The sequence below is a fragment of the Scyliorhinus canicula genome, chromosome 15, assembly GCF_902713615.1.
Source record: "Scyliorhinus canicula chromosome 15, sScyCan1.1, whole genome shotgun sequence".
Lineage (NCBI taxonomy): Eukaryota > Metazoa > Chordata > Chondrichthyes > Carcharhiniformes > Scyliorhinidae > Scyliorhinus > Scyliorhinus canicula.
The window spans coordinates 1,493,662-1,509,859 of NC_052160.1; the positions used below are offsets into that span (position 1 = coordinate 1,493,662).

The 16,198-nt window shown below is 49.2% G+C and overlaps 1 protein-coding gene across 4 annotated transcripts in view; it reads right to left on the reverse strand.

Annotated features, from left to right (window-relative positions):
• The window catches only part of LOC119978605, an 84,863-nt gene that overhangs the window by 32,882 nt on the left and 35,783 nt on the right, over positions 1-16,198 (reverse strand). For all 4 annotated transcript variants that reach the window (XM_038820374.1, XM_038820371.1, XM_038820372.1 and 1 more), the window contains 3 exons: positions 7,880-8,074; positions 6,584-6,662; positions 4,271-4,465 (listed from right to left, as the gene is read on the reverse strand). In XM_038820374.1, the coding sequence (XP_038676302.1) occupies positions 4,271-4,465; positions 6,584-6,662; positions 7,880-8,074 (469 nt within the window). The remainder of the gene's footprint in view (positions 1-4,270; positions 4,466-6,583; positions 6,663-7,879; positions 8,075-16,198) is intronic.

The following is a 16,198-nucleotide window of genomic DNA, read 5'->3' on the forward strand; positions in this document are numbered from 1 at the left end:
CTATGATACCTTAATTGGCTAAATGTAGATAAGATTTGGTTTGATCTTAGCTGAATACAGTTTACTGTTTATTTTACTTAGTGATGACTTGTAGAAATGTACTGAAGCTAGAAATACTGAATGGTTAAAGTTGGTATTTGACCGGTACAGGGTCTCCAAAATGGGAGAATTCCACCCAATACATAGAAATAAAACAGTACCTCTGTATGTTTCCCGACAACAGTAGAGAAGTAACATTTCTTGTAATTCATTTCCAATTCAGTTCTGATCTTCTCTACAAATTGCTAAAGAACAGACTTGATGGCCGGGATTCTCCCCTACCCGGCGGGGTGGGGGGTCCCGGCGTAGCGGAGTGGCGCCAACCACTCCGGCGTTGGGCCTCCCCAAAGGTGCGGAGATTCCGCAACTTGAGGGGCTAGGCCCGCGCCGGAGTGGTTTCCGCTCCGCCGGCCGGCGCCAAAACCGCCGCCAACGGTCTTTGGTGCCCGCCGCCCGGGCTGGCCAAAAGGCCTTCGCCGGTCCGCTCATGTGCCGGTGCGTCAGCGGCCGCTGACGTCACCACCGGCGCATGCGCGGTAGGGGGGTCTCTTCCGCCTCCGCCATGGTGGAGGCCGTGGCAGCGGCGGAAGAAAAAGAGTGCCCCCACGGCACAGCCCCGTCCGCTGATCGGTGGGCCCCAATCGCGGGCCAGACCACCGTGGGGGCCTGATCGCCCCGCGCCCCCCCCCAGGATCCCAGGGGCCCGCTCGTGCCGCCAATCCCGCCGGCGCCAGAGGTGCTCTAATTCCCGCCGGCGGGAGAGACCTGTCAGCGGCAGGACTTCGGCCCATCGCGGGCCGGAGAATCGCCACGGGGGGCACGCCGATCGGCGGGGCGTGATTCCCACTCCCGCCGATTCCCAGGTGGCGGAGAATTCCGGCCACGGCGGGATTTATGCCGGCCCCGGGCGATTCCCCGACCCTGCGGATGGTGGGAGAATTCCGCCCGATATTCTGGACTACTATTCCCAAAACCCTGCCACTCCTGATCGATTTTGACATGGCACATTACTATGAACAGAATTGCTAAAAAAGTTGTAATTCCTATCAAAATAACATACATCAACTGTGATGTTCTCCGAGCTCATCCGGTACAACTGTCCTTTTGCAGGTACCAGCATACCGTGGTCGGCTTGCCAGCCCAGCAGCTCTCCGAGCTCCCAGAGCACGCATGAGGATGAGGGAGTCAGGAAGAACCATTGCGGTGCATGCATCATCAATGCAGAGACACACATGCCGGTGGGACACAGCTCAAGGTTCAACTCGGGATCACTTTCTGGTGAACAGAGGGGCAGCACATTGGTTAGCACTGCTGCCTCACAGAGCAGGGATCTGGTTTGATTCTGACTGAGGGTCCCTGTCTGTGTGGAGATTTCACATTCTCCCCATATCCTTTTTATATAAGTATTTTTTATATATACATAAAATATCAGAAGAACACCACATCAACCTCAACAAACACAGATCCCCAACCTTTCCTGATACCAACACCCCACCACATCCCCCCTCCCCATTTATACCCCCTTACCCACCTCCCCTTGCTGACCCCTCAATCCTCCTTGAATTAATCAATGAATGGTTTCCACCTCCGGGTGAACCCCTTCTCTGACCCCCGCAGGGCGATTTTGATCTTCTCCACCCTCAGCTTACCAGGCCTTTGGCGGCTCTGAGTCCTGCAAATGCAACAAAATCCATCTCCAGGTTACCAGGCAGGCAAAGGCCAAAACATTGGCCTCTCTCACCCCCACCGGATTCATGGTCTTCCGACACATCAAATATCGCCACATCCAGACCCGGCGCCACCACCACACCCAGAATCTTGGACATGACAGAGGTAGGTTCTTTACACAGAGTGGTGGGTGTGTGGGACGCACTGCCAGCAGTGGTGGTGGAGTCTGAGTCATTAGGGACATTTAAGCGACGACTCTTGGACAGGCACATGGACAGCAGTAAATTGAAGGGGTGTAGGTTAGGTTGACCTTAGGTTAGGATGAATGGTCGGCACAACATCGTGGACTGAAGGGCCTGTTCTGTGCTGTACTGTTCTATGTTCTATGACATCCGAGAACCCCTTCTCAGTCTCGTACACGCCCAGAACATGCGGACATGATTGATGCCCCCCCCCCCCCACCGGTCTTCCACCCCTGCAAAGAACCTGCTCATCCTCGCCACCATCATGTGAGCCCTATACACCGCTTTATACTGGATGAGGTTTAACCTCACACGACGAGGACGCATTCACCCTCCGCAGTGCCTTCGCCCACGTCCTGGCCACACCTCCCCTCCCAGCTCCTCCTCCCACCTAGGCTTGATCTCCTCCACTGGAGTGCCCTCTCTCTCCATCAATTCTTTGTGTATATCCGACACCTTGCCCTCCCCTATTCCGTCCTCCAACAACAGCTTATCCTGTAACAGTGGAGGCGGCAACCCTGGGGATGGATGTCACATCTCTCCTCACAACATCTCTCACCTGCAGCTACCTAAACCCATTCCCTTTGGGCAACTCATACAATTCCTCCAACTCCTACATAATCATAATAATAATCTTTAGTGTCACAAGTCAGCTTACATTAACACTGCAATGAAGTTACTGTGAAAAGCCCCTAGTCGCCACATTCCGGCGCCTGTCCGGGTACACAGAGGGAGAATTCAGAATTTTCAGCCGGTACGAGAATTGAACCTGCGCTGCTCGCCTTCTTCTGCATTACAAACCAGCTGTCTAGCCCACTGAGCTAAACCAGCCCTGCATTCTCTACATTCTCTACATTCTCTCCATGTCTGCGTGGGTTTCCTCCGGGTGCTCCTGTTTCCTCACACAGATGTGCAGGTTAGGTGGATTGGATGTGCTAAATTGCTCCTTAATGCCCAAAGGTTAGGTGGGGTGACTGGGTTACAGGGATAAGGTGGGGAGTGGGCCTAGGCAGGGTGCTCCTTCAGAGGGTCGGTGCAGACTCAATGGGCCGAATGGCCTTCTTCTGCACCATGGAGATTCTATGATTGATGATTGAACACCTCATGGACAAGCCCCTGTGGCAGTGGGAGGCAGGGACAGCCCAGGTCTCCGGCACTCGGAGGGGCAGCTGCAGACTAGCCACCTACTCAGTCCCAGTCAGATGATGAGCCTCTGGAAGTGGCTGCCAGCTCACTGGTGGAGATGCAAAGGGAGGTAGCGGATCATCAGGCAGAGCTTCGACAGTTACTTGTCGGTGTAGAGCACGCAATGGAGGAGTTACTGTCTCGGCTCTGACATTCGAGCACATGGAGGCCACCATGGAAAGGTTGGTGACCACCATGGAGACCTTAGCCCAGCCAGATTTTCACTCAGTACACACTCCATAGCCACACACTCTGGTGGCCACCATCAGGATATATGCCACATGAGGACCAGGCACCCTGATCTCCTTCCAGGCATCCCATCCTGCAAGTCAGGCAGAGGCCCACGGGCACCCACAGGGAAGATGAACATCATCATCATCTTTCTACATCCACGTATGTTTATATGTCCATACGAGGGTGAGTTCTCCATCTCTAGTCCTCAAGGGATAGCAATGGCTGGCGAGGGCTCTTCAGAAAGGTGTCTCTCTGCACATCTGGGTTTCCTAACTGATAGTGTCACAAACCAAGACAAGCGATTCTCTGCTGGCGGGAGTGCTTAGCCTCCAGAACGGAGAATCCAGGGCTGATCTTCACCTCATACAGTAAATGGAGAATCGTCATGTCAGGAATCTAACTTGTTACACCTTCTAGCTGCTGACACCACCGTGATTGCTGCTCCTTCTGCTATCTTGCACACGGCTAAATCGCTGGTTTTGAAAGCAGACCAAGGCAGGCCAGCAGCACGGTTCAATTCCCGCACCAGCCTCCACGAACAGGCGCCGGAATGTGGCGACTAGGGACTTTTCACAGTAACTTCATTTGAAGCCGACTTGTGACAATAAGCCATTTTCATTTTCTTGATGTTGCTATTTAACTGTCTGTTAAATACTGCAATGTAAATTGGATAGTTCTCCCTCTCAACAGTGATATTCTAATAGAGAGCGGTGTTCTGCCTTCCAAACCACACTGCTTAACTAATGGGGATGTTGGGACATTAAGTCAAACCAGCAGCAAGCCCACATCATTGGATGTTAAGACCACATTGCTGCGAATCTGCCAATGGGAGGACAATCCCATCCAAAATGCCCAAGGAATGACTGCATATGATCCGAACATGTCATTTATAAAGCCATTACCTTTCACTCCAAATGACTCACGGTCGTCCAGGTCATTTTCTCTATCATGAAGGCCTTGCTCCAAACAAGGCATGAAGTTCTGGAAAGTGAGTGTATCATAAGCTTGCGATGAAAGCCACGTGTTACAATGAAACACACATGTCACTGAATTTGAGCAATTCTTTATCGTAATATCTTTTAAATACCAACCACAACCTGCAAAACAAAACATTGCCAACATCTTAGATAGAAAATACATTTGTGGCACAGCATGAGCAGAATGCATGCTGGGGTGGATGGATGGAGAATTGTTCCAGGACAATACAATTGATATTTCTGCCTCGGCTGTTACAGATGTGGCCGGACAGGACCCTGTTACAGAATGTCTATTGGATCATGAGGTAAACTTCCAGGCACAGGCAGATATGATTCAGACCCTTACAATTCCCAGGTACAGAGGACGTCTGTTTTCCTAATCTCATGGCCCAACTTCAGTCCATGGAGAATGGGGCTTCTAACCAATACTCCTTTATAATCTGTTCTTCGCCATTGCTAGAACAGGCTGACGGGGTTCAAATACACTCTGAAATATCAACCTGCAAAGAGGGGTGTGTGTGTCTGGAAATTCCTCAGGTTCTTGTTAATATCAATAATAGTACATGGTGGAGGAATAATACAGCAGCTTGTCTTTTACCTCTAGCAAATTTATTCTTCATACAGCTCAATAGAGTTATAAACTCTTTATGGTTTCCTGAAAACCCAACTCTTCTGGTGGTTGAGTCAATGATCTTCACCTGTCTTGTGCACTTGGTTTAACAATGTCATTGCCAAAGCATGCACTTATTGATACACTGACAGTTCTATTGGATCACTCACTAATGTGGCACAATACAACATTCCCACTGGTGAGTTCTTAATCTGGTATCAGAAAGTATTACGTTCCTGGACCAGACCCCAATAGTGGCTCGGATACTGGACAGAAACTCCAATATTTTATTTTAATTTTGTAAGACAGTGCGGAAAGGGTACCTGGCTCCGAGAGTGATTTCACAAAGTTAAAGGGATATGGGGCGGGATTCTCCCTTTTGGGGTCTAAGTCCCACCTCCCGCCGGAAAACAGGTGAGAATCACTCCGGACTTTGTCCTCGAAGTTCCAGGGTGATTTTCCGTTTCCCAGGGCTAGCAGGGCCCTGGCGGGCGTCCCACGGCTCTGGCTGCTGGCAGGGCCCTGCAGGCCCACGTGGAGGAAGGTAGGTCCCCCCCAGATCGCAACGGCCCGTTGATCGGTGGCCCCCTATCGTGGGCCTGGCATGGACATGATGGGCCGAATGGTTTCCTTCTGTGCTGTAACTTTTCTATGCTTCCAACCCCTTAGCTGCTATCTTTAATTCCATTCATCTGTATCCTGGGTGGGGTTTCCATGGAGAGGCCCACTGTGGACAGGAACCAGATTGCAACCTCTGGTGAGATTATGGTTAGATCTCGTGAGATGCAACGGCTGTCGGGAAGCCCGGGGGGGGGGGGGAAGCCTCTCCCAGCATCTACCCGCCACATTGCACCCAGCCAGTAGCTCACGCTCAATGTCTCTAATTAACTGCACCACAGGGAACCCTCTTAACATAAACAAAAATCTATTAGCCCAAATCTTTACAATGCTTTAATTATATCTCTGGATCCCAAAACAACTAGCTGTGTTGGAAACCAAGATTGTGAAAAACGTGACTGCAGCAGTCATGTACACACTAACCCAGGATTTTATCTCTGACTGCACCAAATACATATAATCTGACATTCCCACATTCATCACAATATGTAGTGCAATTTCTCCACCAAGACCAGGGTATGTCCTTCTGGAAACTCACAGCCGTTTTCACCTATATTAATTTATTTTGGTATGTCCAAATGCAGAATTTCTTCTGGAATCTGGTGAATCTTCAAAAACTCTAATGTCAGCCAACAAGCAGATTTAATTACTCTTCTCTGAGGCCAATTTGGAGGCAGGAGGATAATGGGTGGGTGGCCTGCTACCTTCCCGCCTCCGCCAAAATGAAGTTTGGGGCATCAAGGCTCAATGACGACCTTCCCAACTGTTCCAACCCACCACAAATTGAGGCCCGTAAGTGGGCAACAAATTAACCCAGCGGCAGGCAAACTGGTCTGGGTCTATATAGAAGCATTATATAAACGTAAGCTATTGTCCTTCACAATTCAATCTCCGCACGCATTCCCTTTATCAGGGACAAAAGAAATCCACGTTAATGGTCACGCAATTTCAAACATCTACTCTCCAAATTGTTGAAGGTTTCAATGTTGGGGACAAATAATTTTACTTACCAGGTTCTTCCCCGTCATGTCCTATAATGATGTGTTGAAGTTTTCCAATATTTGGAATTTTCACCTGAAATACATCAATCTGTAAAACACATTGAACAAAGATTCAAATTGCCAATTGGAACATAGTAACTGCACTTTGACAAGTTCAACAATGCCATTCTGACAATTGTGCGCTTCCTTTCCAAGTTGCCATATTACTCAGTAAAGTAACTATCTCCTATCAGCTAGAAAGAAGCTTGGGGAACAGTCGTTCATTCCCCGGTTCATTCCCCACAGCAAAGCCATGATGTATCAGAGTCCATCTACCCGGTTTGAATGTGAACATAGCTGGGCAGTTAACTGTTGCAGACTGCATTCTCCATGGCAATACCTGCACCAATCAGAGTCCACTTGCCAACCAATTACTCTCTCTTACGCGCTATATATTGTTGTTTCCCCAATTACTGTTGGTAATTTCTTGTGAGCTTTCCTGGGAGTGCAAAACAAAAAGCATGTCTCTTTTTTCGAATAATAATCAAGTTCCGTACTACCAAACCATCAAAAGTAACATTTGTATTCTAATGTATGAGGTTAAAAAGTGATCCAGAAAAATTTCTAAATATAAAATACTACGGAATGGTTGACGGTAAAGGTTTTAAAATGAAGGAGCTAAAAGGAAGGGCTGGGATTTTCCGGTCCAGCCTGTGGTGGGACCTGCCATAGGTGGTATGGAAAATCTGGAGAGGGAGCCAGAAGTCCCTTTGGGTGCGAATTTCTGTTCCGGGGCTGTGGGCAAGATTGGAAAATCCCATCTAAGGACAAAATGCTTTCTTTGGAGGATCACCAACAGTCACTTAACTCAAATGGGACATTACTGATATTTTACATTCTAAATTTAAATTGGGAAAGCCTTTTATGTTTGTTGCTTTCCGGAAGGGGGTTGATATCATGGGAGTAAGAGGGAGAAAACTTTACTAATTGTAAACAGTTTCCCATGTTGGACTGTGTATTTGGTTGATATTTTGTATGTTTGGAATAAAATATCTTTATCAAAAAAAATGTTTGCTGCATTCCCCCTTGTGCCCATAATGAAGGAAATATCCTGAAGGTACCATAAGATGTAGGAGCAGAATTAATAATAATAATAGTAATAATAATCGCTTATTGTCACTAGTAGGCTTCAATGAAGTTACTGCGAATTAGGCCATTCGATCCATCGGGTCTGCTCCACCATTCGATCACAGTATATAAGAATTAAGCTAAAACAAAATGTGGTTTATATAAAAAAGTTTGACCATTATCTGAACAGCTGCTTACCTGTCCTTTTTGGAATGGAATGCAATTGGTAAGTGAGTTGCACAGAAGTATATCTTCCACATTGGCTTCTTCTCCATAGAAGCTGATTAAAAAATTGGCCTTTGAGTCAGACCAAAGGCAGCTTCCTGTGTGAATTGTAACTTCATACTCTGTCCACTCTGGCTCTATTTCACTTGGCTTTTCAGCTTGTAGTTTCTATAAAGTTTTTAAAAGTGAACAGGATATTGGTTACTTGTACTCCAAATTGGTATTTCATAAATTAACTCAATGATTACAGCTTTTGGAATTGAGCACTGTCAATTGAAATAACCGGAGTAGAGGCTCAAGCTGGTAGAACACGCAAAGCAGAGATGTAATAAGTCTGGTGGCAGGACAATGGTAAACTAGTCTCCTGGCTTCAATAGGACATTAATGGCACAAAAACCACTCGTTGCTGGGGGACACAGAGGGTAGTTGGGAGACATCCACAGACCTGAAGTAAATCCAGGTATGGAGCAATCAGCAATTCGGCCATTGGTCGACCAACACATCCATCCTTGTGACGTACTGCCTTCCAATTAATTGTCAATTAGAAAAAAAGGCTCATTACCCAATTGGATGATGCTCGACTCTCAGACAAACAGAGAAATGTTCAAAGGAAATTACATAAAAAAGTATTTTTTAATGTCCCAATGGTTTTTCTGCAGGATTGCACACCGCAGTGTGCTGGAGATGGGCCTTCAATTTCTGTCAGCTCCAGGCCAACCCTGGACAGTATGCAACCATAGCGAGTGCTAGTTTTGAAAATGTATCGGTCTAAAGCAGGGGTGGGCAAACTTTTCCGTGCAAGGGCCACATTCAGAAATTCACAATTTTAAAGGGCCGCATAGTAAATTAATAGTCCCGGTTGTAACCAATTAGCGTGCGGCATATACCTCAGCGCTTCCCCCGGCGGCATCCTGCCTTTAGCCCTCTTTTTCTCTACTTTTCAAAAATGGATCTTCACCCGGTTATGATTCTGGGCGCCTCATATAGAACATAGAACATAGAACAGTTGGCCCTTCGGCCCTCGATGTTGTGCCGAGCAATGATCACCCTACTCAAGTCAACATATCCACCCTATACCAGTAAGTAACCCAACAGCCCCCCCCCCCCCATTAACCTTATTTTAAAAAAAAAAATTTTTTTTAATTTAAAAAATTTTTTTTTTTTTTTAAATTAAAAAAAAAAATGTTTTTTATGACTTGACCTTGGTGGGCCGCATAAAGACCTTTGGCGGGCCGCATGCGGCCCACGGGCCGTAGTTTGCCCACCCCTGGTCTAAAGAATTTCCTGTGGCAGACTAACAAATGGTTGTTTGTTAGATTTTCATTGGTCTGTTTAACGGTGCTGATATTTTGCCCTGCAAGTTGCTGAGATTGTGTGACGGAAATGATGCAACACCCTTAGGGTATCTGGAATCTATGTAGTAAAGTACAAATTGGAAAGGTCAATGTCAAATCAGGGAGAGAAAGAGAAATAGAGGGAAAGAAATATTTTCTTAAGAGCAAAAAAGTAAAAGGAAAGAAAGCATTTTTAAACCTCCAACAATGAAAAGCTGAACGCATAAGGCTCCACATTTGGAATAGTAACTTTTTAGTGCCAGTGAGTGTGTGTGTTTAATTGAACAACTACCCATACCTGAAGTTACTGTGACATGTACACATCAATAATGATCAATCCATTTAGTCTCATTGTTATTTTAATAGCAATGTTTGTACCAATAGCATTGTATCTCAAATTGCAAAGGACAGCAAGTATACATTTATTTTGCTCATTGTGATCTACATTTTACCTGTGGCCTTCAGCAAGGTATACACAAGTTTCTTTGCTGTTTATTAGCATACTGGTCGGTACAGGTATTGCTTGTGAGACTAATGTTAAATGGGTGTTTAATGAAGGCCACGAAGAATCCACACAGAGTCGACAAAATCAGACCTCTCAGCGTCTTGGCCTCCTTGTGGCTCCGATGTGGCCTGATCAGGCAGCAGATGCGATTTTAGAAAAAGTTTCCGAGGATGAGGAATTTTCCAAAGAAGCGGTCGCTTGGACCGAATGTGTTCAAGACACTTTTGCGTAATCCAATCCTGGGCTTGCACTTCGTAAGAAACCGGCCCTGTCTGGGGTAGGATAACCGGAGACCCTGGGCTTTGTTGGCGAAGTTTCGAACAAACACCGAGTCCCCTGATGCAAAGTGCCTGGAAGATCGATGTCGAATGGGGCAATGCTAGGATACGGGATTAAATGAAATTAGATAAAGAGAGGGTATAGGAAAGGTTGACAGTACTAAGCCACCCGGTCCTAGGTTTCTATAGGAAACAAGGATAGAAATCGTGACCATTTTTCAATCCTCCTTAGATGCAGAGGTGGTGCCACAGGACTAGAGAATTGTAAATATTACACAAAGTGCAGAAAAGGGAGAATGATTGAGGCAATTACAGGAGAACTAGTTTAATGTGAGTAGTAGGTCACTTTTTACAAAATAAAGATTTGCCAGGATACATTGGTACATTGGCATCAGTCAAAAAGAATAATATGAAAGTATCTGGCAATCAATGTCCAAACAGCACTTCTGATCTTGACCCGGGGTGGGGGAGAGGAGAATTCTCCGTCGTCAGCTGCTGGTAGTGGAGTTCCCAAAGTGGTAGGAATCTTGTGTTGGTGAACCGCTCCGGTCGCCCGCTGGCATTGGCATCGAGGTTCACACCGCGTGCCAGCGGGTAGGTAAAAATGGGTTACTTGAACTCATTTGCATCCTATTAACAGGCTGGACACCGGATTTTCCATTTATCCGTGATGCTCCGGCCTCCTCTTCCAGGAGTCCCGCAGACGTGCATTGGTACATGTATCTGCCAGCGTGGACCTGATGCAGTGGATCAAGGGGTTAAGTATTTAAGGTAGGTCCCACCAAAGTCCATCGGAGGGACCCCTCCCCTGACAACGCAAATCCTGAACACACAAGACTCCCATTAGAACCCCTCACCCCCCCCCCATCAGTCACACCTGTCTGGAAGAGCAGCCCAGGTGGAAACAGTGAAAAATCACTGTCTTATCCCTTACCTGTCCCTTACACCTGCTGCCTCAGACAGATGTCTAGAAAGCAACAGCTGTTAGAAAGTCAAAATAGATGACAAGGCTTTAAACCCCCTCAGATCCTTTTATCTGCAAGGCTTCTATTCACTTTCAAATAAAAATATTTTTTAGTCGGATGTAATTGACAGGGTAATAGCGTCCAGACAGTCAGGTGTCTGGATTGTTTATTTTCATTCCCTTCATGCTTGAATGCATCTTAAGTACCCTGCTGTGAATCTAACTGCAGTGTTTAGAAACATCTAGCGACATTTTACAGATCCTGGCCACATCAAAACCAGTTAAGTGCTTTCTGCTGAGTAAAATAGGAAGTGAAAGCACTCAACTCCTGGATATTTATAAACATTGTGGTATATTGCTTTTTCACTGTTTCTGCCTGGAATGCTCTTTAGCTTCCAGACAGGGTGACTAATGAGGAGGAGGGGGGGAGGGGGGAGAGAAACGTTGGCTTCTGATATGGGTGGAGGTCTCAAATGGGGGTCTCCTGATATGGGGGTCCTTGATATGGGGGTCTCGTGGGGGTCTCTGGTGGGAGAGTCTTTAATATGGTGGGGGTCTCTGATATTGGGGAGTGTGATATGGGAGGGTATCGGTCGGAGGGGGGTCTCTGTACAGGCAGCGTCTCTGATATGGGGATATCTGATATGAGGGACTATCTGATTGGGGTGTCCCGTAGGGGGATCTGGTCATCCACATGCGTGCATTCTGTGGTGCGGAGAGGGGGGAATGACCCAGAATGTCCTGTGGTAGGGGAGGGGAGGATGTGATGCCCTTACTTGTCAGGTTACGGGGGGGGGGGGGGGGGGGCAGGATTTACATTTCTGGGGAATTGGGGTCAGTCGCCAGACCTTGCTATCGGGCTGCTCGTTTAAAATAGCAGCCTGATAGCGGGATTTGGAACAGAGTCCCATGTGCCCCTCCCTCCCTGGCCCTCCCCATGCCCCCCCACCTCCTCCCCGTCCCCTACCTCCCTCCCCCCCCACCTCCCCGCCCCCCCCACCTCCCGCCCTTACCCTACCTTCCTTCCCCCCCACCTCCCAGCCCCACCCGTTCCCCCACCCCCACATCCCCCCACCATGCATAGGTTTGTACGGCAAGGGAGAGGGAATAATTTCTGGTTGCTACTCCTAGCATCAGTGCAAACCAGAAGCGATTCCACTCCAGCGAGGGATTGAGCGGGATTCTCCGTCCCACACGCCGTTGGGATCCTCCGTTTCGCCGGCTGGTCAATGGGGTTTCCCATTGTGGGGCAGCCCCACGCTGTCGGGAAAACCCCGGGCTGCCGGCAAAACGGAGCATCCCGCCGGCGTGTGGGACGGAGAATCCCGACAGCGGAGAATTCAGCTCATAGTCTCCCAAACGGAGGGTTCACCCCCTGTTCAGTCAGGAAAACCTTGGCTCCAGGTTATTCAACCATCTACAAAACAAACTGGCTGAGTGCAAAGCTCTTTATATCAATCTAAGTTTATAAATATGAGCATTTAAAAATGCACAGCTAGTTATTAGATTATCATTGCATGACTGTTTACTGCGTTCTTGTTAAATTCATCTCTGATCAGAAATTGTGGTGGCTGGAGGGAGTACTCGGAAGATTTCCAGTAGAACAGAAAAAATGTTTATTGGGAACAAGTAAAGGTTGGATAATTCCCAATTTTTCCAGGTGTTTAGGTTCGGCTGCCACTTTTTGGTGCAATGCATAAGGAACAGGTCTCGCCCTGAAAAACTTTGGTGTGGAATCTGGGTTGATGTAAATCTTGTCATTTACTCCCTTATTTGGCCCAACTCGTTCTGGAATACATCTTCACATTTACATAAGATTTCAAGGAAAACATTCTTGGAAATTTTGAAAATCTCCAACCAGTTCAACTTGATTTGGCACTGTATGTCTCGTCCTGTGAGACTTGGCCGATGTCCCTCAACAATGATCATAGGTAGCTGGGCGTCCTGTGCTGATATATCATTGGTGTCATGGTGATCCCAAAACTTTCATGGTTTCCTCTATTTTATGTTGCCAACTTGGTACGTAAGTGATGGAACCATCAATTCACCAGACACGTGTTTCCGGTATGGATCTAGGCTTTAATCGACTTACTACAGAGCCAGCCTGTTACCCGTTGATGAACTCTCAGTGAACTGCAGGCTGACTCTGGACAAGGGTATTTATACAACAGCACTAGGGGGAGGAGTCGTGGGCGGAGCCAAGGGTGGAGCCCTGTACAAGCTCCTGAGCATTGCCAGAGCTACTCCCCCTAGTGGTCGGATAACACTACTGCGCTTACAAAGACATAGTGTGAATTATCATGTTACATTCACCACATTCTCCCCCTGCAAAAAAAAAAATCAAGTCCGGCGGGGGGTGGTGGTCTACAACGTCAGTCTGTCCGGTGGTCGAATTGTCCGCTGTGATCTGCGGAGCACCGGGGTTGCAGCCTCTTGCGGTGGCTGGATGGGTGTTGTGTGCTGGGGTACGATGGCGGACTCCAGGGAGGGTTGTATCCGAGCTTCATACTCTCCTGGTTCGACCGGGGACTGGGGGCGCTGGGGGCTGGCCGGCGCGGGTGCGCGGAACTGGTGGAGTGAGCTCGCGGGCTCGGGAGCGCGAGGGGGCGGCAGCATGGGGTGTAGGGTGAGAGGTCCTTCTGTGGGGATAGAGGGGTCGCTGGATCCGGCGGGTGCCAGATCCCGGAGGGATACCGTGTCCTGACGGCCGTCAGGGAACTCGACGAATGCGTACTGGGGGTTCGAGTGGAGCAGGCGCACCCTCTCAACGAGGGGGTCGGTTTTGTGTGCCCTGACGTGTTTCCTCAGAAGTACGGGGCCCGGTGTCCTCAGCCATGCCGGAAGTGAGACCCCCGTGGTAGTGCCCCTGGAAAAAATGCAGAGCCTCTCGTGAGGGGTCTGATTGGTCGCTGTGCACAAAAGGGACCTAATAGCGTGGAGCGCGTCTGGGAGGACTTCCTGCCACTGGGAGACTTGGAGTTTTCTAGACCTGACGGTCAGTAGGACGGTCTTCCAGACCGTCGCGTTCTCCCTCTCCACCTGCCCATTCCCCCTGGGGTTGTAGCTGGTAGTCCTGCTCGAGGCGATGTCCTTGTCGAGCAGGTACTGACGCAGCTCGTCGCTCATGAAGGACGAACCCCGGTCGCTGTGTATGTAGCTGGGGAAACCAAACAGGGTGAAGATGCTATGCAGGGCCCTAATGACTGTGTGGGAGGTCATGTCGGGGCACGGGATAGCGAATGGGAAACGGGAGAACTCGTCTACGACGTTTAGAAAGTAAACGTTCTTGTTAGTTGAGGGGAGTGGCCCTTTGAAATCAATCACGAGGCGTTCAAAGGGCCTAGAAGCCTTGACCAGGTGGGCCCTGTCTGGTCTATAGAAGTGCAGTTTGCACTCCGCGCAGATCGGGCAGTCCCTGGTGACCGCTTTTACCGCCTCGTTGGAGAAAGGCAGGTTTCGGGCCCTGATGTAGTGGGCGAGCCAGGTGACCCCTGGGTGGCAGAGGTCATTGTGGATGACTTTCAATTGGTCCCGGGTCGATACTTAATGTCGTAATTGTAGGTGGAGAGTTCGATCCTCCACCTCAGAATTTTGTCGTTTTTAATTTTGCCCCTTTGCGAGTTGTCGAACATGAAGGCAACCGATCTTTGGTCGGTGATGAGGGTGAACCTCCTACCTGCGAGGTAGTGCCTCCAGTAACGGATAGCCTCCACAATGGCTTGTGCTTCTTTCTCGACTGAGGAGCGTCGGAGTTCTGAAGTGGAGAGGGTTCAGGAGAAAAATGCAACTGGCCTTCCTGCCTGATTTAACGTGGCTGCAAGAGCTACCTCTGAGGCGTCGCTCTCTACCTGAAATGGAGTGGATTCATCCACCGCCCGCATGGCCGCTTTGGCGATGTCCTCCTTGATGCCGTCGAAGGCCTGGCGTGCCTCGGCTGACAGGGGAAATCGTGTGGCCCTAAAGAGTGGGCGGGCTTTGTCCGCATATTGAGGGACCCACTGGGCGTAGTAGGAAAAGAAGCCCAAGCACCGTTTGAGGGCCTTGGGGCAATGGGGGAGGGGAGTTCTAAGAGGGGGCGCATACGGTCCGGGTCTGGGCCCAGGACTCCGTTTTCCACGACATAGCCGAGGATGGCTAGTCTGGTTGTGCGGAAAACGCATTTCTCCTTGTTATACGGGAGATTCAGTTTCTGTGCCGTCTGGAGAAAACGGTGGAGGTTGGCGTCATGGTCCTGCTGGTCATATCCGCAGATGGTGACATTGTCCAAGTACGGAAACGTGGCCCGCAGCCCGTACTGGTCCACCATTCGGTCCATTGCTCGTTGGAACACCGAGACCCCATTAGTGACGCCAAAAGGGACCCGGAGGAAATGGAAGAGGCGGCCATCGGCCTCGAATGCTGTGTAGTGGCGGTCCTCCGGGCGGATTGGGAACTGGTGGTATGCAGACTTCAGATCCACCGTGGAAAAGAGCCGGTACTGGGCGATCTGGTTTACCATGTCTGCAATCCTGGGGAGGAGATACGCGTCGAGGAGCGTAAAGCGATTTATGGTCTGACTATAGTTGACTATTGCTGGCCTCTATAACCCCCTCACTGAGTAGCCTTCGGACCTCTGCTCTGGCAAATACCCTATCCTGCAGGCTATACCGCCTGCTACGAGTGGCTGTGGGTTTACAGTCCTTTGTGAGAATGGCGAAGAGAGGAGGGGGGGGGGGATTCGCAGCGTAGCGAGGCTGCAGATAGTGAGTGGGGGCAGGGGCCCACCGAAGCTGAAGGTGAGGCTCTTGAGATTGCATTGGAAGTCTAGGCCTAATAAGAGTGGGGCGCAGAGGTCGGGCAAAATGTAGAGTTTGAATTTTGAGTAGCTAGCGCCTCGGATTGTGAATGTCGCGGCGGTGCGCCCCTGGATCTGGACCGAGTGGGAGCCTGAAGCGAGCGAGATAGTTTGCTGCGCGGGGAAAACGGGGAGCGAACAGCGTCTTACCAGGTCTGGATGTATGAAGCTCTCAGTGCTCCCAGAGTCGAAGAGGCATGGCGTTTTGTACCCGTTGATTTGGACCTCTGCCATCGAATTTCGCAGATGCTTCGGGCGTGATTGGTCCAGAGTGACTGCGCTGAGTTGCGGGTAGTCGGCGGCTCGATCAGCTGTGCTGGAGTGGCCCCGTGATGACTGCCCTCTGAGTTCATAGTCGTATTCTTCCGATGAGCTGT